At 40.5% G+C, this 26,269-nt stretch overlaps 1 protein-coding gene across 2 annotated transcripts in view; it reads right to left on the bottom strand.

Moving 5' to 3' along the window:
* zgc:103482 (uncharacterized protein LOC450001 homolog) overlaps positions 1–26,269 on the bottom strand; it is a 55,088-nt gene that overhangs the window by 8,713 nt on the left and 20,106 nt on the right. The window contains exon 4 of one of the 2 annotated variants that reach the window (XM_043713591.1): positions 20,941–21,012. The exons of the other annotated variant lie outside the window; for it this stretch is intronic. Within the exon in view, the coding sequence (XP_043569526.1) occupies positions 20,941–21,012 (72 nt within the window). The remainder of the gene's footprint in view (positions 1–20,940; positions 21,013–26,269) is intronic. 2 annotated transcript variants of the gene reach the window in all.

Raw genomic sequence — 26,269 nt, 5'->3', positions numbered from 1 at the left:
AACATCCAGGAATATCCATCAACAGTTGAAATTTTATCTAAAAGGCCCAAGCAAAGATGTGTTTTCCCAGTGGGAGAAAATACCTTTTCAAAAAGTATTACAAGAGTTGGATATTTCTGAATTTTAAATTGAAAAGTTTTTTAAAATATATTATTCTTCTTTCTCCTGCTTTGCAAATGTGGGTGTTAACTTTCTATACAAGTTCCACGCATTTTCATGTGATGCTGTATCATTTAACACAATTCTAATTATTCAGTGAAGGTTCCTTTATGAAGTTGTGAGGTTTGAGCTAGCTGATTCATATTTGATGTTTTATACTCTTATGGATAGTCCTTTCATCTCTCCTATACTCAGTCATTCTTAAAAGAATCCTTTATTAAAAGGTTATCAATAAGCTGGAAGGTTTGTTTTCAGATGTTTCGTCACCATAGTCCAGTGAGCCTCCGAATAAACCACTGGTGATGTAGCCCACTTTCTATCATTTCCTGTGGTGACATAATTTCCTATGGTGATGTCATTTTCTGTTCTTTTTCTCAGGAGGTGGTAAATGGGATCCAAGTCAATGTGTTTGTTGATAGAGTTCCAGTTGGAATGCCATGCTTCTAGGTATTGTCATGCGTGTCTCTGTTTGGCTTGTCCTAGGGTGGATGTGTTGTCCCAGTCGAAGTGGTGTCCTTTCTCATCTACATGTATGGTGACGAAACATACATGCAGATGAGGAAGGACACCACTTCGACTGGGACAACACATCCACCCTAGGACAAGCCAAACAGAGACACGCACGAGAATACCTAGAAGCATGGCATTCCAACTGGAACTCTATCAACAAACACATTGACTTGGATCCCATTTACCACCTCCTGAGAAAAAAAACAGAAAATGACATCACCATAGGAAATTATGTCACCACAGGAAATGATAGAAAGTGGGCTACATCACAAGTGGTTCATTCGAAGACAAACCTTCCAGCTCAGCAAGCAAACCGACATCCAGAACCATAGGCTGAGCAACAAATCTTCTCAAAACTCGGTTAACAATAAGGAGGTTTCATTTCTCTGAGTGCTCTCTTCTTCTGATTTGTAATGATATTCACATGATAATGTCCTTTGCCATCCCTTATCAGTTGGATTGTTCCAGTATTCCTGTTATTTTCACACCTGTGTGATGACGACATGTCTCCAACCAGGTCTTCCTTTTAATTATAAAAGTATTGCTTATATCATTTTCTTATCTATGCTCAATTAATACCATGTTTGTTTCATCATCATGACCTTTTCTAAGTACATTCTCATTTCAAAGTGGATCTTTCTGGGTTTTCCCTAGCTGTAATGGTATATTTAATGGTTCGCTCCTACATGAATCGTTATCTTTAAAATAATTTTAATATCCAAGTGTGCTATCCAATTAGCTATGCACATTTCTGAATTAAACCTATACTAGTAATCAGATAATAAAATAATTTTTTTCTCTAATACTTCTACTCTTTCCATATTCCCCAAATCCATTTTACTTCCTTTGATAATAACGCATTTAATGCATTGAGCAGTCAAGAAGGCCTACCTCTCATACAAGGTTAGCTTGATTGAAAAGGAAGTCGTAGAATCAAACTCTTCAGCAGAAAGTTTAAAAATCACACAACACCAGGTTATAGTCCAACAGGTTTAAATGGAAGCATAGCTTTCGAGCTGCTGCCTCTTCATCAGGTGGTTGTGGAACAGGACAATAGACACAGAATTTATAGCAAAAGGGTTACAGCATCATGGAGCTGTAATGATATATTAAACAAATTTCAGATCAAGTCTTCCATCTTTTAGAACTGGATATGCTAGTTTTGGTATTTAAACACGCAAATCCCAGAACTCCTTTTAAGTGAAGTTCTCAAGATAGATTCAGTTTTCTAACAATAGGTGCCATCTGAGCTCAGACAATGCAGTAAAAGTGAGAGTTTAAAGCCTGTCTGTGTCCCAGTGTTGAGTCAGACTGGTTCTGTTTATAAAGTTGGACTTACAGAATTTTTCTTGGATTTGTGCAATTTTTGAACAAAATAAAATGTAATTCAGCAAGTACAAATTGACCCCATAAACATGGGTGAGTGCGCAGGTGAAGGAGTGTGTCTATAAATGTGGTAACATGAGCGTGACAGAGCAAGACAGAGAGAGCGCACGATCATCGTTTGCAGCAAACTTCACAGCCTTCAGGACAACATTGACCACAACACTGGAAAACCCTGTTACGGCAGCTGCTACAAGATGTCTCAGAGTGCCGACGGATACCAACATTACACATGGGGACAACTCCCTCCCTGTATGTGACAGGTACTCATTTACCTAATTTGACTAGACCAATGTTGTCTATGTAATACGCTACAGGCAAGGACGCCCTCAGGCATGGTACATTGGCGAGACCGAGCAGACGCTATGACAATGGATGAATGGACACCCGAGCAACGATCACCACACACTAGTTGGGGAACACTTCAGCAGTCCAGGACATTTGGCCTTGGACCTTCGTGACTATCCTTCAAGGCAGACTTCGGGACAAGCAACAATGCAAAGTGGCCAAGCAGAGGCTAATAGCCAAGTTCGACCCCACTGCACTATACACTCTCACACAAAACAAGCACGTGCGCGCGCACACACACCCTCTCTCACATGCACACATGCCGCCCCTGTGTTCTCACCCATGCACGCACCCTCTCACAGGCTTACACTTTATCACAATTATACACATACTTCACACGCACACACTCGCTGTCTCTACTGCACGTGCACACATGTAAGCCTATGGGGTGAATTTTTATTTGCAGAATTACATTTCATTTTGTTCAAAAACTGCATAAATCCAAGGAAGATTCTTTAAGTCCCACTTTAGAAATGGAACCAGTCTGACTCAACACTGGGACACAGACAGGCTTTCAACTCACACTTTTACTGCATTGTCTGAATTCAGATGGCACCTATTGTTAGAAAAGGTGAAGCTATCTTGAGAATTAAACTTAAAACAACTTCTGGGATTTACATATTAAAAAACTGAAACTTACGTATCCCATTCTAAAAGTTGGAAGTTCTAAATTTGTTTGGTATATCATTACAGCTCCATGACACTGTAACCCTTTTGCTATAAATTGTCTTATGGTCCTGTTCCACAACCAACTAATGAAGAGGCAGCGCTTTGAAAGCTATTGCTTCCAAATAAACCTGTTGGACTATAACCTGGTATTGTGTGATTTTTAACTTTGTACACCCTGGTTCAACAACAGCACCTCCAAATTAAGCACAGAAAGCAGCATTTCAGTCTGTTTCTTTCCATTTTAGATGACTTTGTCCTTTGCAAATAATTATCAATGTAATGTTTAAGAAGCTTTTCCATAACTATACCAAATTATAGAGAGGTATACATTTTTTTTTAAAAAAAGACTACTTAACTAAAAATAAACAAAGGATAAATGGGTAATTTTCAGGATAGCAAACTGTAACTGTTTTTGATGACTTGGATAAAGGACCAACTGTATGGTGGACACATTTGCTAGAATACCAAGATAGGTCAAAAAGCAAATTGTGAGCAGTACACAAATAATCTGAAAGGCTATAAAAAGGTTAAGTGAGTTGACAAAAATGGCAGATGGAATATACTAGGCAAAAATGTCCACCTTTGCACAAAAAAATAGAAAAGCAGAATTATATTTAAATTGAGACTACAGAATTCTGCAATTCAAAAGTATATGCTCACAAAAAGTCAGCATCCAGTCATAAAAGTAACAAGGCAAATAAAAACTGGCCTTTATTGCAAAGTGATGGAGTAAAAACAGGGGAAAGTATTGCTAAAATTATTCAGAACTTTGGTAAAACCAAACTGAGTGTACCATGTACAGCTTTAGTTACTTTACTTGAGAAGGGACATTATGTAGTGGAAGTGGTTCAGAGAAGATTGATAAGACTGGTTCCTGGGATGATGAATTTGTCTGATGGGAAGAATCAGAACTGGTATGGCCTATTCAGATTAAAGTTTAAAAGAAAAAGAGAACAACCTATTAAATAAGAAAATAAGGGGGTTTGCCAGGGTAAATGCTTATTGTGGTGGAAGTTTTTTTTAAAAGAAAAGGATTAGTTCCAAATAGGACAGCATTCACTGCCCACCACCTTGAGATAGTGGTGGTGAACTACCTTCTTGAACGGCTGCAGTCTGGAGAGATAATTACATCCATAGTGCTGTTAAGGAGTCCCAAGATTTTGATCCAGCATCAGGCCAAAAAAAAAAGGGCAATACAGTTCCAAGTCAAGCTGTTGTGCATCATTAAAGGGAACCTGCAGGTGGTGATATTTCCTTCCATCTGCTACCCTTGTCCTTCTAGGTGCCAGAGGCATTGGGTTTGGAAGATGGTGCAAAAGAGGAGACTTAGTGACAAACAAAAACAGAAAATGCTGGAAAATTTCAGCAGGTCTGACAGAATCTGTGGAGAAATCAGAGTTAATGTTTCGGGTCCAGTAACACTTCCACAGAACTGAACCCCATTCTGAATAAGGGTCACTGGATCTGAAATGTTAACTGATTTCTCTCCACAGATGCTGCTAGACCTGCTGAGATTTTCCAGCAATTTCTGTTTTTGTTTCAGATTTCCAGTATTGTTCAGTTTTTTGAGACAGTGTATTAGTGGAGTGTATCTTGTCAAGGGTACAAGTTGTTACCACAATAGGTCAGTGATGAATGAAATTATTTTAGTTTTCAAAATTATGTTAAATCAAGCAGGTTGATATGTTGAGCTTAAGATTTGGAGCTGCACCGAGCAGGTCACATTAAAAACCGACATGAGTGGAGTTACTTGCCACGGCCCAGCTCTTGTAGCCACAGTCTTCATGTGGTTGGTCTAGTTCAGTGTCTGGTCAATGGTAACCCCTAAGATATGGAAAGTGAGACCTTCAGTGATAGAACACCATTATATATCAAGGGAATAGGATTAGATTCTCTCATGGAGATAGCAATTGTTTGGCAATTTTGTCCGCAAATGTTACTTACAACTTGTCACCCCAAGCCTGACATGGTCCAAGTTTTGCTGCATAAAGCCATAAAAGCTAAATAGCAGCTGTAGACCATTTGGCTCCTCATCTTTCCCTGCCATTCAACAAGATTATGGTTGCTCCACTTCAGGCTTTAACTCCTCTTTGTTCCAGTTCAACATAGCTATTTCACTGATATTTCAAAAATTGATCTACTTCCTCTTTAAATACTTTTAGTGTTCTAGCCTTCACAGTTCTCTGGGGTAGAGAATTCTTTACATGCACTAACCTCTGGAAGAAATTTCTTTTCTTAATTTTAAAATGATTCTTCTTACCATATCTCCAAATAAAAATTCTACCACTTGTGGAAACATCTTAACATTTACCCCATCAGGCATCTTCAGAGTCTTGTACGTTTCAATAAGATCACTGCTTATTCTTCTAAACTTTATTGAATAAAAGCCTAACCTATTTAGCTCACCCATTCAACCTATATTGCTTTGCAGATTTCTTACGTCCTCATCGCAATGTGTAGGTGGGGGGACTTGTACCACTAGCAAATTTGGACATTACATTGCCTCTTCCCCCTCAAGTCATTACTATAAGTTAGTAAATAAGTACTAGAATAGACCCTTGTGGGTTACCTGGATTACACCTCTTCCCACCCTACCTCTTGCAAAAATGCCATCCCGTATTCCCAATTCCTCCTTCTCCACCATATCTGCTCCCAGGAGGACCAGTTCCACCACAGAACACACCAGATGGCAATTTCCCTTCCCACGTGGTTAAAGATGCCCTCCAATGCATCTCGTCCACATCCTGCACCTCCACCCTCAGACCCCACCCCTCCAACCGTAACAAGGACAGAACGCCCCTGGTGCTCACCTTTATGCATATTAATTTGTTAACAATGAAACATAATGTTTCACACTGCTGATTGCAAGAGACATCTCAATTTTTTATCGAACTGGGACCCACAGTCAGTTCCTTCCACAATCATGGTTACCAGATGTATCAACAGTACTGTTGTTTTCATGGTCTTGTAAAAAGAGAACATAATGGACACTAGTTGTCACCATTTAGTCCTTATTATTTTGTGTGCTTCCATACTTCTTGATCTGAATCCAGTGTTTCCACAAGCCTGTCCTTTCCATATCCGCACATGCAAGTGTCGCTGGTGACCAGTATAAGTCCTCTCCAGCAAAGTACTAAGCCTGGTTTTACAAGTAGGACTTAACCATTCCTTGATCCATGTCAAACGTTACATATATAAATATCACACATATAATAACTAAATCCACTTGTTCCATAGACAAAGAGAATGGAACAGCATATGCTCTGAAAGAAAATACACAGAAATCAAATTTGAAACTGAAACAACAAATTGCCTTAAAACTACCTACAAAACAGACCACAAGTCACCAGCCTGCAAATACACATTTGAAGAGCTGATTGTTCAGTCTGTATTCCTGATGAAGGGCTTTTGCCCGAAACGTCGATTTCACTGCTCCTTGGATGCTGCCTGAACTGCTGTGCTCTTCCAGCACCACTAATCCAGAATCTGGTTTCCAGCATCAGCAGTCATCGTTTTTACCTTGTGGGTTACTACCAGTCAAGTCTTTCTAAAAAAAAAAAATCTATAATCCCAATTCTCTGCTTTCTGTATGTTAACCAAAACCTAATCCATGTTAATACATTAACCCAATACTGTGAGCTCCTATCCTGCACAATAACCTTTTATTAGGCACCTTATTGACTGCCTTCTGAAAATCCAAATGCAAATCTAATAATTCCCCTTTATCAACTGACTGTTTCATAAAGAAATTTGTCAAATGTGACACCTCTTGCACAAAGCCATTTTGACGGTTTGGTTGCGTTAAGCTTTTCAAAATGTCTTGCTAGATGCTCTTTAATAATGGACTGCATCATTTTCCCAACAACAGATGTTAGTCTAACTGGACCATAGTCTGCTGTTGCTGAATTCCTGTTGGACACTCTTCTTGACCACGTTTGTTAATCAAAGGTGGTTCTACCTTCTCAGAATCTTCCTTGTTGCCCTCCTCTTAATTATACTCCTGCTGCCTTTATACACTAAGGATTCATTCGATCTATCCTGTCTATACCTGACATATGCTTCCTCCTTTTTCTTAACCAAATCCTCAATTTCTTTAGTCATCCAGCATTCCCTATATCTACCAGCCTTTCCTTTCACCCTATTAGGAATATATTTTCTCTGGATTCTTGTTATCGCATTTCTGAAGGCTTCCCATTTTCCAGCTGTCCCTTTAGCTGCAAACACATGCGAATCAGCTTTTGAAACTTCTTGCCTAATACTGTCAAAATTGGCCTTTCTCCAATTGAGAACTTTAACTTTTAGATCTGGTCTATCCTTTTCCATCACGATTTTAAAACTAATAGAATTATGGTCGCTGGCCCCAAAGTGCTCCCCCACTGACACCTCAGTAGCCTGCCCTGCTTTATTTCCCAAGAGTAGGTCAAGTTTTTATACCTTCTCTAGTAGGTACATCCACATACTGAATCAGAAAATTTTCTTGTTCACAAATTCCTCTCCATCTAAACCCTTAACACTATGGCAGTCCCAGTCTATGTTTGAAAAGTTAAAATCCCCTACCATAACCACCCTATTACTCTTTCAGATAACTGAGATCTCCTTACAAATTTGTTTCTCAATTTCCCTCTGACTATTAGGGGGTCTTTAATACAATCCCAAAAAGGTGATCATCCCTTTCTCATTTCTCAGTTCCGACTTTCACGCATGACCTCTTTCTTTTATTATTCCTTATTTCCACACAAACTTATTTTACACCACAATTTGCATCAGTACCCACCAGTGTGCTAATACACTCCTTTATTAACAAGGCTAAATCATGTTAGAAAAGACAGACAAGACTCATTCTGTAGTATGTAGTAATATGTAGTAATTCTGAAGAACTAAACTGCCTTTATTTCAATGCTAAGGTCTTAAAGGCAAGGCTGATGAACTCAGGGCATGTTTAAGAATATGGGATTAGGAAATCATAGCTATTACAGAAACGTTGCTCAGAGATGACAGGACTGGCAGCTCAATATTCCAGGTCTTAGATGTGAAAGCAAGATAGAAAAGGAGTGACAATTTTGATTAAAGAATACATTACTGCTGTAACTGGGAGACAAACTTTCTGAAAAAATCGCTTAGTGAAAATAAATGGGTAGAAATTAGAAATAAGAAAGGAAAGATCACCTTGATGGATTGTACTACAAGCTCCCCAGTAGTCAGAGGAGATTAAGAAACTGTGTAGTAAAATCGCAGATATATGCAAGCATAAGTTTACAATAATAGGGTATTTTAATTTTCCACAGAGTGACTAGGGCTACCATAGTGTTAAAGGTTTGGATGGTGAAGAATTTGTCAAATGTGTTCAAGGACATTTTTATCAATGTGGTTGCTCCTAAGAGAGAAGGAGCTAAACTAGACCTTTGTTTGGGCAATAGAGCAGGTGACTGAAGTAAAAGTGAGGGAACACTTTGGGTCTAGCCATCATAATTCTCTCAGTTTCAAAAAAACTGAGAGAATTATGGAAAAAGATAAGCCTTCTATAAAAGTTAAAGTTTTTAACTGAAGTAAAATAAATTTTAATGATATGAGACTAGAAGTTTCAAAAGTTGATTGGAGTAGACTATTTTCAGGTAAAAGAACATCTGATAAGTGGGAGGCTTTCCTGATGTGTGACGATAAAGAGTTCAGAGACATTATTTTCCTGTTTGAGTTAAGAGTAAAGCTGGCAAGATTAAGAAACAATAGATGAATAAAGATATGGAGGTCGTAGTCAAAATAAAATCTTATTTTAAGATATAGGCAACTTGGTTCAATTAAATCTCAATCAATATTAAGAGTATAGGGGCATGCTTAAGAAAGAAATCAGGTCAGGGGATAGGAGACAGCATAGGCAGATAAGGTTAATGATAATTCAAAGAGATTCTACAAATACATTAACAGTAAGAGGATAACTAGAGAAGGAGGGTTAGGCTCCTTAAAGATCAAGATCATCTGTGTTTGAACTTCAGGAGATGACAGAGATACTAAATGAATATTTTGCGTCAGTTTTTACTATGGAAAAGAAGTGGAGACTAGATAGTGCAGAGAAATAAATGATAATGCTTTAAAACAGTTCACATTATAGAGGTGGTGGTTCTGGAGGTCTTTGAGAATATGAAGGTCTTCGAGAATATAAAGGATCTAATGTATCTTAGAATGGTGTGGGAAGCAAGGCAGGAAATTGACAGCCTCCTTGCTGAAATATTTGCATTATCTATAAATACAGGTGAGATGCCTGATGATTGGATGGCGGCTGATGTTGTACCTTTGTTTAAGAGAGGTTGTAAGGAGAAATCAGGGAACACTAGCCCCATGAATTTGGCTTCAGTTGGGGGTAAATAGTTGGGAGATGATTTTAAAAGATTAATGGACATTGAGGGGCAAAGATTGATCAGCGATAGTCAGAATGGTTTTTGTGAGACACTATTTTCTCCACACAACTTGATTGCACTTTTTGAGGACGTTACCAAAAAGGTTTGGATAGATACATGAATAAGAAAGGTTCAGAGGGATAAAGGTCAGGAGCTAACAGGTAGAACTAGTTAAATTTGGGATTCTGTTCAGCAAGGACTGGTTGGATTGAACGGTCTGTTTCTGTGCTGTATTATTCTATTACAGAGCAGTAAACTTTGTTCACAGGGATTTCAGTAAAGCCGTCAACAAAGGTCCACATGGTGAACTAAACAGTCAAGTCAGGTCACATGGAGTTCAGGGTGAGCCTGCCATAACTGGCTTAACGACAGGAGACAGAGTGATGGAGGATTGCTTTTTGGGCTGGAGACCTGTCGGCAGTGGTGTTCCACAGGAATCAGTTCTGGGTCTTCTTTTGTTTGACATTTATATAAATGATTTGTATGAGAATACAGAAGGCATGATTAGTAAGTTTGCGGATGACATCAAAATTGGTGGAATAGTAGACACTGAAGAAGGTTTTCTAAGATTACAAAGGGATCTTGATCAAATGGATCAATGGCAGAAAAATGGCAGCTGGAGTTCAATCTGGATTATTGTGATCACTTGCATTTTAGAACAAACAAGGGGAGGGCTTATGTAATTAATGGCAGGACCTCGGGTAGTGTTGCAGAACAGAGGGACCTAGAGGTGCAGGTACATAATTCTTTAAAGTTTGCTTCTCACGCAGACAAGGTGATTGAAAATGCATTTAGCATGCTTGCGTTTATTGCTCAATTCTGAGTATAGGAGTTGGGAAGCCATGATGTGGTTGCACGGGACAATGGCGAGGCCTCTTCTGAAATACTGTGTCCAGTTCAGGTCACTCAGTTATAGGACGAATATTAAGCTGGAGAAGGTTCAGAAAAGATTTACCACAATGTTGCCAGTTAGGGAGGGTTCAATTTAAGAAAAGGAAGGCTGGATAGGCTGGAACCTTTTTCACTGGAGGATAGGAGGTTGAGGTCTGGCCTTATACAAGTTTATAAAATGAGTATAGACAAAGTTATTGGTAGTTGTCTTTTCCTTAGGATGGGGGAATTTCAACACAAGGGGGCACATTTTTAGGATGAGAGGAAAGAGATTTATAAAGACATGAGGGGCAATTTTATTTTTAAAAGCAGAGTGTGGCTCAAGTGTGAAATGAACTTCCTGAGAAAGTGGTGGATGAGTGTGTCAATACAACATTTAAAAGACATTTGGATAAGTGCATGAATAGAAAAGGTTTAGAGGTATATGGACCAGGAGCAGGAGGGTGGGACTAATTCAGTTTGGGATTATGTTCGGCATGGACTGGTTGGACCGAAAGGTCTGTTTCAGTGCTATGTGACTCTACCCCACTTCTACTCTTTGTCTCAGAAGAGTAGACTTCGAATATCCTTGAATAGCAAGTTTAGTCTTGTTCAACCTGTAACTCTGATATCAACCCATACTCATTTGTTTCTATTTGTGCTATAAACTCATCTATCTTCTTATCACAAATGTTACACGCATCCTGATAAAGAACTACAAGAACCTTTTTATTTAACCATTATTTATTCGGATTCGAATTTTGCTAGACTCTTCTGCACGTCTTTTTACCCCTTTGTATCACAGTTTATTATTTGTTCTTTACGACCCTCCACCACCACTCCATTTCGTGATTTAAACTTCCTTTCAATTGAAGAATTCCCCAACTAATTAGTTTAAAGCCTAATCTAGAACCCTAGCTATGACACCAGTCCCAGCACGGTTTAAACAAAGCTCATCCCAAACAGACAGCTCCTTTCCCCAGTACTGGTACCAATACACCATGAATCAGAACTAATTTCTCACATACCTATCTTTGAGGCCACATAGTTACCTCTTTAATCTCATTTACCTTAAACCTACTTGCATGTAGATCACGTAATTATCCAAGATTATTACCTACTCCTTATTCTGAGATTATGTTTCCTAGTTCTAGGTTCATTGGTTATGAAAAGCATCTTATTTACATCCAATCTTTAAGATTATACTCATGGCATGTTGTGTAAGAATTTTGTAAGTTTTGAAGAAACCACTCATTCTTTGAGACTCTATTCTATAAAGCCTTCCAAAGTGTTTGCTGCATCAACATGTTAGCTTTTAGTGATTTGTGAACAAGGATCCCTTTGGACACCAGGGTTTCGCAAATTCTGAATACAAGTAGTATGATTTTTTTTTGTTTTGAAAGGGTGAATAATAACATTTATTCACGATTTGGAGATGTCGGTGTTGGACTGGGATGTACAAAGTTAAAAATCACACAACACCAGGTTATAATCCAACAGGTTTATTTGGAAGCACACTAGCTTTCGGAGCATCGGTCCTTCATCAGGTGGTAGTGGAGGGCTCAATCCTAACAGAATTTATAGCAAAAATTTACAGTGTGATGTAACTGAAATTATACATTGAAATATTGATGGTCTGTTAAGCCTTTCATCTGTTAGAATACCATGATAGTTTCACTTCTTTCATGTGTAAATCACAAAACCTTTTTTTGTTGCATTCTCATGTTAGCTGTTAACCATGGTGATAGCTAGACAATATGTTGAAGGTGTTAGCCCCCTGTGTTCTCGGTGTATGCCACGATGGTTAGATTGATTCTAATCTAAAGGTGAGATAATGGAGTTCTGAAGGTCCGAGGTCGAATGTCCTGGACCACTGAAGTGTTCCCCAACTGGGAGGGAACCCTCCTGTCTGCTGATTGTTGTGTGGTGCCCATTCATCCATTGTCGTAGCCTTTGCTCGGTTTCCCCAATGTACCATGCCTCAGGGAATCCTTGCCTGCAACGTACAAGATAGACAACATTGGCTGAATCACATGAGTACCTGCCATGTACAAGGTGGGAGGTGTCCAAACGTGTAATAGTGGTATCTATGTCCACACTCCAACACGTCTTGCAGCGCCTACCATGACAGGGTTGTATGGAGTTGTCCTGCTACGAGCACTGATCTGTTTGAGGTTTGGTGGTTGTTTAGAGGCAAGTAGTGAAGGTGTGGGGAAGATCTTGGTGAGGTGCTCATCCTCATTGATAATGTGTTGCAGGTCACGAAAAACATGGATAGTTTTTCAGCTCCTGGGAAATACTGAACAACGAAGGGTACCCTGTCGGTTGCAGTGTCTCCTGAGGAGGTCATTACGGTTCCTTGCTGTGGCACGTCGGAGCTGGCGGTCGATGAGTTGGGCATCGTAACCCACTCTTGTGAGGGCATCCCTGAGTACTTCCAGGTGTCCGTCACGTTCCTCCTCATCTGAGCAGACCTGGTGTACGCATAGGGCTTGTCCATAGGGGATGGCTGTTTTAATATGTTTTGGGTGGAAACTGGAGAAGTGTAGCATTGTGAGTTTATCTGTGGGTTTGCGGTAGAGTGTGGTGCCGAGATGTCCATCCTTGATGGAGATGCATGTGTCCAAGAATGAGACAGATAGTCGAGAGTAGTCCATGGTGAGTTTGATGGAGGGATGAAACTTGTTGATGTCACTGTGTAGTTTTATCAGTGACTCCTCGCCATGGGTCCAGAGGAAGAAAATGTTGTCAATGTGCCTGGTGTATAACGTTGGTTGGAGATCCTGCATAGAGAAGAAGTCTTATTCGAACCTGTGCATAAAAATGTTGGCATATTGGGGTGCAAATTTGGTCTCCATGGTTGTTCCATGTTCTGGATGAAGAACTGGTTGTCAAAGGTGAAGACGTTGTGATTAAGGATAAAGCAGATGAGTTGTAGGATGGTGTTTGGAGATTGGCAGTTGTTGGTGATGCGTACTGAGATGCGCACACAGACACCCACACACACCCTTAGACACACACATGCACCCCCTCACAGACTTAAGACACTCTGCACTCACCACACACACACAGACAAAGACCCACATGCACACATATATTTTGTGGGGTGAATTTTGTACTTTCAGGGTTACATTGTACTTTGCTCAAAAACTGCATGCATTCATATAAAACTCCATTATCTCACTTTTGAGATTAGAATCAATCTAAACATCATGGCATAGACAGAGAACACAGGGGGCTAACAACTTCAACATATTGTCTAGCTATCACCATTGTGAACAGCTAACCGGAGAATGTAACCTTTTAAAAAAAGGTTGTGTGATTTACACATGAAAGAAGTGAAACTATCATGGTATTCAAACACATGAAAGACTTAGCAGACAAACAATTTTTCAATGCATAATTTCAGTTACATCACACTGTAAATTTTTGCTATAAATTCTGTGTGTTAGGATTGAGCCCTCCACTATCACTTGATGAAGGAACGATGCTCCGAAAGCTAGTGTGCATCCAATTAAGCCTGTTGGACTATAACCTGGCGTTGTGTGATTTTTAACTTTGTACACTTATTCACATTATACAATATTGGCTACATTCTAGCCCATTCACCTAGTCCACTTGAAGGTCGCTAGCATCCTCCCCAACTTGCATTCTCATCAAATGTCATCAGCAAACTGGCCCCCACATTCAAATCATTTTACAAAAGCAATGAACCCTATGCTGATCCTTGCAGTATTCCACTAGCAACAGCTTATCAACCTGAGCACGATCTGTTTATCCCTACTTTGTTTTCTGTTAACCAATTCTGACTCTAGACTGATATATTATTCCCAATAAATCCTGACGAAGGATCCTGACCAAAAGGTAGACTCTCTTGCTCTTCTTATGCTGCTTGACGTGCAATGCTTTTTCCAGCTTTTTAATTGTCTGCCATATTACTCCCAATCCCATGCGCTCCAATTTGTTTACTAGTCTCCTTTGTGGCAAGTTTTCAAGAATTTTCCAAAAATTAAAACGCACCATATCCACAGGTTCTCTTTGGTCGATGCTACATATAGCATACTCTAAACATTGCACAAGTTTGTCAAATATAAATCCCTTTCATAAATCTATGCTGATTTTGCTAAACATTTCCCATACTTTTAAAATCAAACTAATATGCCTGTAAGTCCTCCATTCTCATTCTCTTAAAAAATAGTGGGAATAATATAGAGTCATAGAGATGTATAGCATGGAAACAGACCCTTCGGTCCAACCCGTCCATGCCAACCAGATATCCCAACCCGATCTAGTCCCAACAGCCAGTACCCAACCCATATCCCTCCAAACCCTTCCTATTCATATACCGATCCAGATTCCTTTTAAATGTTGCAATTGTAACAGTCTCCACCACTTCCTCTGGCAGCTCATTCTATACAGGTACCACCCTCTGCGTGAAAACGTTGCCCCTTAGGTCCCTTTTATATCTTTCCCCTCTCACCCTAAACCTACGCCCTCTAGTTCTGGACTCCCCGACCCCAGAGAAAGGACTTTGTCTATTTATCCTATCCATGCCCCTCAATTTTGTAAACCTCTAAGGTCACCCCTCAGCCTCCGACGCTCCAGGGAAAACAGCCCTAGTCTGTTCAGCCTCTCCCCATAGCTCAAATCTTCCAATCCTGGCAACATCCTTGTAAATCTTTTCTGAACCTTTTCAAGTTTCACAACATCTTTCTGATAGGAAGGAGACCAGAATTGTATGCAATATTCCAACAGTGGCCTAACCAATGTCCTGTACAGCCGCAATATGACCTCCCAACTCCTGTACTCAATACTCTGACCAATAAAGGAAAGCATACCAAACGCCTTCTTCACTATCCTATCTACCTGCAACTCCACTTTCAAGCAGCTATGAACCTGCACTCCAAGGTCTCTTTGTTCAGCAACACTCCCTAGGACTTTACCATTAAGTGTATAAGTCCTGCTAAGATTTGCTTTCCCAAAACGCAGCACCTCGTATTTATCGGAATTAAACTCCATCTGCCACTTCTCAGCCTATTAGCCCATCTGGTCAAGATCCTGTTGTAATCTGAGGTAGCCTGCTTTGCTGTCTACTACACCTTCAATTTTGGTGTCATCTGCAAACTTACTAACTGTACCTCTTATGCTCGCATCCAAATCATTTATGTAAATGACAAAAAGTAGAGGACCCAGCAACGATCCTTGTGGCACTCCACTGGTTACAGGCCTCCAGTCTGAAAAACAACCATCCACTACCACCCTCTGTCTTCTACCTTTGAGCCAGTTCCGTATCCAAATGGCTAGTTCTCCCTGTATTCCATGAGATCTAACCTTGCTAATCAGTCTCCCATGGGGAACCTTATTGAACGACTTACTGAAGTCCATATACATCACATCTATGCCCTGCCCTCAATCTTCTTTGTTACTGCTTCAAAAAATTCAATCAAGTTAGTGAGACACGATTTCCCACGCACAAAGCCATGTTGACTATCCCTAATCAGTCCTTGCCTTTCCAAATACATGTACATCCTGTCCCTCAGGATTCCCTCCAACAACTTGCCCACCACCGACGTCAGGCTCACTGGTCTATAGTTCAGTCTTGTCCTTACCATCCTTCTTAAACAGTGGCACCACGTTAGCCAACCTCCAGTCTTTCAGAACCTCATCTGTGACTATCGATGATACAAATATCTCAGCAAGAGGCACAGCAATCACTCCTCAAGCTTCCCACATTTGTTACCTCCCTGTCTCCAGGAATTTATAGATTTTGAAAGATAAGCACCAATGCATCCATTATATCTGCAGTCATTTTCTTTAACACACTGGAATGTAAGCTCATCCAATCCAATGGATTTATTGACTTCCAATCCAGTTAAGCTTTCAAATAGTAATTTTTCTTTTACTAATACTAATTCCTTTCAGTTCCTCAATTTCACAAGTCATTCCATTGCATAGTATTGCTGGAATATCCTACATCATCTTCCACAGATGCAAGATAAACAGTCACTTTGTCTAAATTCTCTACTTTAAATGCGCCTGCCTCTGCTGTAGTGCATTTATCCAATCCAATGCTTTGCTTTTACATCCCCATGATACTTTTAATAGATGTCTCTACATTTCTTGGTAGCTTAGCATTCACTTTCCCTCTTCTCTATTTTGTTTTGGTTATTTTTGTTGTTTTCCAAATTGCTCCAATCAGCAGGCTTAACACTTTCTGCCATCCTTACAATCCACTTCCTATCTTAATGGAACCTTAGCTAATTTTATTAGCCATAGTTGAATCACCTTGTCCTTTGACGTGGACGAACACATGTTATAAACCATGTATCATTTTTTAAATACTAGCCAATGTCTGTCTATTATTATTTTTTTCCATTCCACCACAGCCAACTTAATCCTCATACCTTCAGTTTCCCTTGTTCAGATGTAAGATGTCAGAATGAACTAGATTATATTCAAACTTCATGTGAAGTACTGTCATATTATGGTTACGCTTTCCCAAAGGCTCCTTTCCAGCAATATTATTAATTAGTCCTTCTACTATGTAATGAAAAGATCCAAAATAGATTGGTTGCTGGGTGATTCTTCAGTGTACTACTCCAGGAACACATCTTACACTCAATCCAGATATTTAACCTCCACAGCAAATGTGCTGATTAGGTTTACCCAGTGTTTACATAAATTGAAGTCACCGTTATTACTGCATTACACATTAAAGCATCTCTAAGTTTCTGATTAATACCATTTCCAACATGCAGTTTGGTGCTTTATAATCAGCTCCCAGTGTTTGCTGCATCTTGCTGCTTCTCAGCTTCAACATTGCTTCGACATGTTGATCCTTTGATCCAAGATTCTCTCAATTATGTATGATCTCATCCCTTAAAGGTGCTAGCCTATCCTTCCTCCTTGAACATTCAACTCCCAACATTGTCACCCTGCTGTCATGTATCTGAATCAGTAATTAAATCATGCCCATTTATCTCAATTTGAGCCTTCAAATCAACTTTTTTGTAAGTGTTGTGTGCATTCAAATAGAACGTTTTTAATTCTTTTTAACTTTATTCTCCATCTGATCCTATTTGATGCCGGTCTTTGCTTCAGCTTCTATAAATTTTTGTCACTACTTTGCGAGGGGGACATACAGTCTATTCCTGCTCTTTTTGCTTACATTCTTACAGGAGGTGGATCATCAGAATACCAACTACAGAAGCAACAATGGTAGGCTGAAGATTTAAACAATATATGAGCTAAGGCATTAATAGTGCGAGGTTACTATACAAATCATTAATGCAGAAAGTTGTGTTATAGGCATAAAAAAGGGAGGGAAGTAAGGATTTGAGAAAACGGTTGTAGATTTGCTTATAACCAACTGTTTACATGGATGAAGGGGGCTGGGTGGTTAATAGTACCACGCACTGAATGATCAGATGGAGAGCTTCTATAAATGCTACCCTATCCCTGCAGAGTTATGTATAGTTAGTTAGCCATCCATCTTGCTCCATTACAAATATTTTAACATTAGATTAAGAACTTGCAGTAGGTAGTTAATATTGTTCTTCACACAAAAATTGTTGCTCACCACAATTTTTGCACTCTGCAATAGTATCAAAAAATGTTAAAAGTTGTACCACAAGGACAAATAAATACAACATAATCTTTCCTCTATAAATAAAAAAACAACTTATGGCACTCTGGGCAGCATCCCTGCCACTGAGCAGAAGTTTACATCCCACTTCAGAACTTGAAGGTCCAAGGAAGGTGCATTCATAATGTAAACAGGTTGATTATTAACATACAAATCCTTCCAAAACATGTCAATGACAAGCAATAAGGGAGGAAAGACTTCATCAATTATGTGATGGAACAAAATCAGAGCCTTTACTGCCACTATCCATGTCTCCACACTACAACATACATGTAAAAGTGCACATTGTCACAGTGACTTGGGTCTTCTGGAGGGGGCTGGAAGGATGGGCAGCCTACGTGGAACAGATTTGCACCAGCAGTACAAGGCTTGATCCACATTCTGGCAGGGACAGATTTAGGATTCCTAGCTCTGCCAGTTATAGAAGCTGTGACACTCTGGGTCAAGATCTTCTTTTGGCCAGAGAATTAAGAAACAAATTTTTAAAAATCCAAGCAACATTTGCCACTGAAAGTGACAGGGTCAAATTTGTATAACCTAGGGTAAGGAGGAAAACCACAATGCAAAGTTAGCAAGGAGGAACTGCAAATTGTTCCAGGCTTTATCCCAGTTTAAACAAAAACTTAATTGTGCTAAGTGGATGAAAACATTAATGGCAAACAGCAAATTTTATTTTTAGTCCTAAGGATTCTGCCTGACTTAGTCAGGATATACCCAATGCAACAACTGCCTGCTGAAAGCAGGGAATGAGTTATGTCGGCTTACTAAAGCTGAGGTCAAAAAGGTAACTCGGCCCAGAAACAATCTTGTAAAACTGGCCCTCTGTTCAGGAAGAAAGCTTGTTTTTAGTAAGGTCTTTCAGTTTGTTTCAGGATGAGACAGTTTTCTCCGAATGCAGTGTCATTCTTAGTTAATTCCTCAGCCGGATGGACACCTGTGCAGAGCTACCACAGGTAAAAATGTCTACCTCTAATATTCAGCCAATCCAGTCACCAGAATATGGGGCAGGATTACAAAAATTACAGTACTCCAAAGCAAGGGGGGGTGAATATTCTGTCTGTAAATTGGTATGATTTCTACCCTTAATATTTCATTAGTCTTCAGAGACTGTGATCTATTGTAGGTGTACTCACACCATCAACCAGGATCTAATGCATCAAAATTACACAAGATAACAGCAGCCCTTCAAATGTATTGTTCCAGATGCAGCATAATGGTCACTAAAATTACTTCTGGAAATTTAAATTAGGAATATGAAGGATGATTTCATATTTACTATCTTTATTTATACAATAGATCGAGTTGGGAATATTTTGCTTCTCTAAATTTGTACTGCCATATATCTAATATCAATCAGAAGCAGAGGGAAAAAAAAAGTTTGTCCGTACAAAAGCAAAGGATGAGAAGGTGCAATTCTGAAAAGTGTAAAAAATAGGTAAGTCCCCTGGGTTGGATGGGATTTATCCTAGGATTCTCTGGGAAGCCCGGGAGGAAATTGCCGAACCTTTGGCTTGGATCTTTATGTCGTCAAAGGTTATAAGAGATAAGACTTATAATCATCTAGAGAGGAATAAGTTGATTAGGGATAGACAACACTATTTTGTGAAGGGTAGGTGGTACTCACAAACCTTATTGAGTCCTTTGAGAAAGGTGACCAAACAGGTGGATGAGGGTAAAGCAGTTGATGTGGTGTATATGGATTTCAGTAAGGCGTTTGAAAAAAGTTCCTCATGGTAGCCTATTGCACAAAATACAGTGGCATGGGATTGAGGATGATTTAGCGGTTTGGATCAGAAATTGGCTAGCTGAAAGACGACAGAGGTTGGTGGCTGATGGGAAATATTCATCCTAGAGTTCAGTTATTAGTGGGAGTACCGCAAGGATCAATTTTGAGTCCACTATGGTTTGTCATTTATATAAATGACCTGGATGAGGGATGGGCACGTAAATTTGCGGATGACACTAAGGACAGTACGGTTGTGGACAGTGACAAAGAATGCTGTAGGTTACAGACTGACAGAGATAAGCTGCAGAGCTGGGCTGAGAGGTGGCAAATGGAGTTTAATGTGGAAAAGTGAGAGGTGATTCACTTTGGAAGGAGTAACAGGAATGCAAAGTACTGGCTAATTCTAAGATTCTTGGTAGTGTAGATGAGCAGAGAGATCTGGGTGTCCAGGTACATAGATTCTTGAAAGTTGCCACCCACGTTGATAGCTTGCTAAGGCGGCATATGGTGTGTTCGTTTTTATTGGTAGAGGGATTGAGTTTTGGGCCTATGAGATGATGCTGCAGCTGTACAAAACTCTGGTGCGGCCGCACTTGTAATATTACGTACAATTCAGATCACTGCATTATCGAAAAGACGTGGAAGCTTTGGAAAGTGTTCAGAGGAGATTTACTGGATGTTGCCTGGTATGGAGGGAAGGTCTTACGAGGAAAGGCGGACAGACTTGAGGCTGTTTTTGTTTGAGGGAAAGTTGAGAGGAGACTTAATTGAGACACACGATACGTTGGACAGTGACAGCCTTTTGCCTCAGATGGCGATGGCTAGCATGAGTGGACATAGCTTTAAATTGAGGGGTGATAGAGAGAGGACAGATGTCAGAGGTAGTTTCTTTACTCAGAAGTCGGGGCGTGGAAAACACAGCCCGCAACAGTAGTACACTCGCCAACTTTAAGGGCATTTAAATGGTCATTGGATAGGCACATAGACGAGAATAGAATAGTGTAGGTTAGATGAGCTTCAGATTGGTTCCACAGGTCAGTGCAAAAAGAGGGTGGAAGGGCCTGTACCCCACTGTAATGGTCTAAGCACATTATTCACCCCTAATGCCAGATGGATTTTAGGAATGATGTAGGTAAGACACTTCTCTCCAAATAGGGGATCTTCTCTAATTATTGAAAATGGAGATTGACAATGTATTTCCACTCTGGCCTACTGAACATTATTGTACACGTTCATACCTCAGATCATCTCTGACTGCTCCCCAGTTTCGAGATCCACTTCCACCCCTTTTGTCCTCTGGTTTCAATCCCCTAAAAGAAAAAGTTTCTCAGTATAACCTAGTCAGTCAATCGCTTCGAAGAATAGGTTTAAGTAAGCCATTTTCCAAGTTAAATTTGGCCCAATAATGTCCTCTGTAAAGACGACAAAAGGAAATTTAGGCTAATGGATGTCTTGTTTTAAAAAACAAGACTTTTTTTTACCCCAAACCCAAAATGTTATCCAATAACATCTCTTCAGGCAAGACTAACATGTCAAAGATCTGCCTCCAAACCACCCGAAACTTGGCTTTTCACAATTTCTATTCATGACAGAGACCCCAAATTTCAGTCAATATGACTAAAAACAGTCATGTTCTCCTACAGCACGAAAACAGAGGCCCGATGCTTAGAATACATCTCTGCCTAACTTCACAGGAAAGTACCAGAATGTTCAAAGATTATGCTAAAGCTTAGGTATACTAGTTCAGTTAAAAGGCTAAATCGATCAGAAACATTGTCAGTTTCTCGCTCTAAAAATGTTGCCTGACCTGAATACTGTTGCCATTATTCTGTTTTCATCTCAGATAAACTCGTCCATGCCGACCAGACGTCCCAACTGCCAGCACCCGCTCCATATCCCTCCCAAACCCTTCCTATTCATATACCCATCCAGATGCCTTTTAAATGTTGCAATTGTACCATCCTCCACCACTTCCTCTGGCAGCATGGTTCCACACAAGTACCACCCTCTGCATGAAAAAGTTGCCCCTCAGGTCCCTTTTATATCTTTCCCTCTCACCCAAAACCTATGCCCTCTAGTTCTGGACTCCCTGACCCCAGGGAAAAGACTTTGTCCACTTATTCTACCTGTGCCCCTCATGATTTTATAAACCTTAATAAGGTCACCGCGCAGCTTCCGACGCTCCAGGGAAAACAGCCCTAGCCTATTCAAACTCTCTCTATAGCTCAAATCCTCCAACCCTGGCAACATCCTTGTAAATCTTTTCTGAACCCTTTCAAGTTTCACAATATCTTTCCAATAGGAAGGAGACCAGAATTGCATGCAATATTCCAACAGTGGCCTAACCAATGTCCTGTACAGCCCCAACATGATCTCCCAACTCCTGTACTCAATACTTTGACCAATAAAGGAAAGCATATCAAACGCCTTCTTCACTATCCTATCTACCGGTGACCCCACTTTCAAGGAGCTATGAACCTGCACTCCCAAGGTTTCTTTGTTCAGCAACACTCCCTAGGACCTTACCATTAAGTGTATAAGTCTGCTAAGATTTGCTTTCCCAAAACACAGCACCTTGCATTTATCTAAATTAATCTCCATCTGCCACTTCTCAGCCCATCTGATCAAGATCCTGTTGTAATCTGAGGTAGCCAAACTTACTGACTACACTTAAGCTCAAATTCAAATCATTTAAATAAATGAAGAAAAGTAATGGACCCTGGACCCAGCACCGATCCTTGTGGCACTCTACTGGTCACAGGCCTCCACTCCGAAAAACAACCCTCCACCACCAACCTCTGCCTTCTTTGAGCCAGTTCTATATCCAAATGGCTAGTTCTCCGTTTATTCTGTGAGATCTAACCAGTCTCCCATAGGGAACCTTGTCAAATGCCTTACTGAAGTCCATATAGATCATGTTTGCTGCTCTGCCCTCAATCCTCTTTGTTACTTCTTCAAAAAACCCAATTTCCCACATTCAAAGCCATGTTGACTATACCTAATCAGTCCTTTCCAAATACATATACATCCTGTCTCTCAGGATTCCCTCCAACAACTTGCCCACCACCGAGGTCAGGCTCAGTGGCCTGACTGGTCTGTAGTTCCCTGGCTTGTCCTTGCCACCTTTCTTAAATAGTGGCACCACATTAGCTAACCACCAGTCTTCCGGCACCTCACCTGTGACTAACGATGATACAAATACCTCAGCAAGAGGCCCAGCAATCACTTCCCTAGCTTCCCACACAGTTTGATGGTACATCTGATCAGGTCCTGGGGATTTATCCACTTATGCGTTTCAAGATGTCCAGCAATTCCTCCTCTGTAATATGGACATTTTTCAAGATGTCACCTCTATTTTCCTACATTGTATGTCCTCTATCTTTCGTGTCCTTTTCCACAGTAAATACTGATGCAAAATACTCGTTTAGTATCTCTCCCATTTTCTGCGGCTCCACACAAAGGCCACTTGCTGATCTTTGAGGGGCTCTAGTCTCTCCAGTTACCCTTTTGTCCTGAAATGTATTTGTAAAAACCCTTTGGATACTCCTTAACCCTATTTGCCAAAGCTATCTCATGTCCCTTTTTTGCCCTCCTGATTTCCCTCTGAATTATATTCCTACTGCCTTTATACTCTAAGGATTCATTTGATCTGTCCTGTCTATACTCAACATATGCTTCCTTCTGTTTCTTAACCAAACCCTCAATTTCTTTAGTCATCCAACATTCCCTATACCTACCAGCCTTTCCTTTCGTCCTGACAGGAATATTTTCTCTCTGGATTCTTGTTATCTCATTTTTGAAGGCTTCCCATTTTCCAGCTGGCCCTTTACCTGCAAACATCTGCCACTAATCAGCGTTTGAAAGTTCTTGCCTAATACTGACAAAATTAACCTTTCTCCAATTAAGAATTTCAACTTTTAGATCTGGTCTATCCTTTTCTATCACTATTTTAAAACTAATAGAATTATGGTCGCTGGCCCCAAAGTGCTCCCCTACTGACACCTGCCCTGCCTTATTTCTCAAGAGTAGGTACATCCAAATACGGAATCAGAAAATTTTGTACACACAAATACCTCTCCATCTAAGCCCTTAACAATATGGCAGTCCCAGTCTATATTTGCAAAGTTAAAATCCCCTACCATAACCACCCTATTATTCTTACAGATAACTGAGATCTTCTTACAAATTTGTTTCTCAATTTCCCTCTGACTATTAGGGAGTCCATAATACAATCCCAATAAGGTGACCATCCCTTTCTTTATTTCTCAGTTCCACCCAAATAACTTCACTGGATGTATTTCCAGGAATATCCTCCCTCAGTACAGCTGTAATGCCACTCCCCCTGCTCTCTTGCCTCCCTTTCTATCCTTCCTGTAGCATATATATCCTGGAACATTAAGCTGCCAATCCTGCCCATCCCTGAGCCACGTTTCTGCAATTATGATGATGATATCCCAGTCCCATGTTCCTAACAATGCCCTGAGTTCATCTGCCTTCCCTATTAGACCCTTTGCATCGAAATAAGTGCAGTTCAATTTATCAGGCCCACCTTGTTCTCGGTTTTGTTCCTGCATGCCCTGACTGTTTGACTTGCTTCTTTTCTCAATTGTACCAGTCTCAGATTGATCTTTTTCCTCACTATGTTATTGGGTCCCACCACCCTCCCCCCAACCTTACTAGTTTAAATCCTCCCAACCAGCTGTAGCAAATCTCCTTGCCAGTATATTTGTCCCCTTCCAATTTAGGTGCAATCAGTCTTTCTTGTACCCCAAAAGAGCTTCCAATGATCCAAAAATGCGAATCCTTCTCCCATACACCAGCTCCTCAGCCATGCATTCATCTGTTCTATCCTCCTAGCTCCTGCCTTCCCGAGCTCGTTGCACTGGGAATAAGCCAGATATTACTACTCAAGGACCTCCTTTTTAAATTCCTGCCTAACTTGCTAATCTCCCTTCAGAATTTCAACCTTTTCCGTTCCTACATTGTTGGTTCAGAATGTGTACCACGACCTCCAGCTGGCCCCTCTCCCCCTTGAAAACATTCTGCACCCTCTCAGATATCCTTGATCCTGGCACCAGGGAAGCGACACACCATTCTGATTTTTCGCTGCTGGCCACAGAAATGTCTGTCTGTGCCTCGGACTAGAGAGTCCCCAACACAGTTTATCTCTTGGAACCCGACATACCCCTCATTGCATTAGAGCCAGTCTCAATACCAGAAACTTGACTGTTCATGCTCTGTTCCCCTAAGAATCCATCACTCCGACATTTTCCAAAACAGCACACTTGTTTGAAATGGAGATAGCCACAGAAGACTCCTGCACTACCTGCCTACCTCCCTTACTTTTCCTAGAGTTAACCCATCTATGTGACTGTATCTGCAACTTTTCTCCCTTCCTATAACTGCCATCCATCACACCCCCTTGTAAATTTCTCATTGTCTCGAACTGTCGCTCAACCATTCCATTCAATCTGATAGGATTCGCAACCAACGACATTTATTGCAGATCTAATCCTCAGTAACCCGTAAACTCTCCCTAAACTTCCACATCCAACAAGAGCATATCACTCTACTAAGGGCCATTTTTGCTTCTTCCAATCTGCAGACCAGAAAATATCATTGTCCTTTTCCTCTACAAAAAGAGTGAAAATGGATCTTCCCAATTCCAAGTTTTCCTACATGGCACCCCTGCATTTAGGTAGCAAAAAAATACAACACACCTGTGAGGAAGGAACGTGGAGAGAGAATCGGGGAGATGCTTCTATCCCAATCACAGGTTGTACGTAACTCACCACTTGCTGCATATACGCTCACTAATGATTGCAGCAATGAGCAGTCGAGAAAATAATTGGTGATAGTGAATGAGTTTGAGACCTTAGATGTGGGCCTTTTGTTGAAGATAAAGGACAAAGAGGAAATACGGAGGTCTGTGCAAGCTAGGGTGGTGTGTAGGAAGAATTCTTGGGATGCCAGCATTTATTGCCCAGTGGAAGATAGTGGAGAACCATCTTCTTGAACCACTGCATACTTTGGCGTGCAGAAAGACAGCTTAATCCAGTCGAAGGTGAAACAACAACAATAGAGTTCCAAATCAGGATGGTGTGCAGTTTAGAGGATAACTCGCAGACGTGTTATTCTCTTCTAGCTGGCAAACGTTACATGTTTGGAAGATGCTGTCAAAGGAGCTTGGCGACTTCCTGCAGTGGATTATATAGATGCTACATAATGCTGTGGTTATGAAATGGTGTTAAGGGAATGAATGCTGAAGGTAGTGGATCGAGTACCAAGCAAATGGGCTGCTTTGTCCTGGATGGTGTTGAGGTGAAGGGTTGCGGGAGTTGTACATATCAAAGCAAGTGGAAAATATTTCCCCATTCTCCTGACTTGTTCCTGGTGAATGGTCAAACACTGGGGAGACAGGAAGAAAGATACTGTGACCTGCTTTTGTAACCACAGTATTTATTTGGTTGGCCCAGTTCAGTTTTTGGTAAATAGCAAGGTTGAGAATGCGGATGGTGGTGGTTTCAGCAAGGTTATTGTCAGATTTTATCTTGTTGGAGATTATCG

This window comes from Chiloscyllium plagiosum, chromosome 2, assembly GCF_004010195.1.
Source record: "Chiloscyllium plagiosum isolate BGI_BamShark_2017 chromosome 2, ASM401019v2, whole genome shotgun sequence".
Taxonomy (NCBI): domain Eukaryota; kingdom Metazoa; phylum Chordata; class Chondrichthyes; order Orectolobiformes; family Hemiscylliidae; genus Chiloscyllium; species Chiloscyllium plagiosum.
This window is presented reverse-complemented; position numbering and strand designations above follow the sequence as displayed.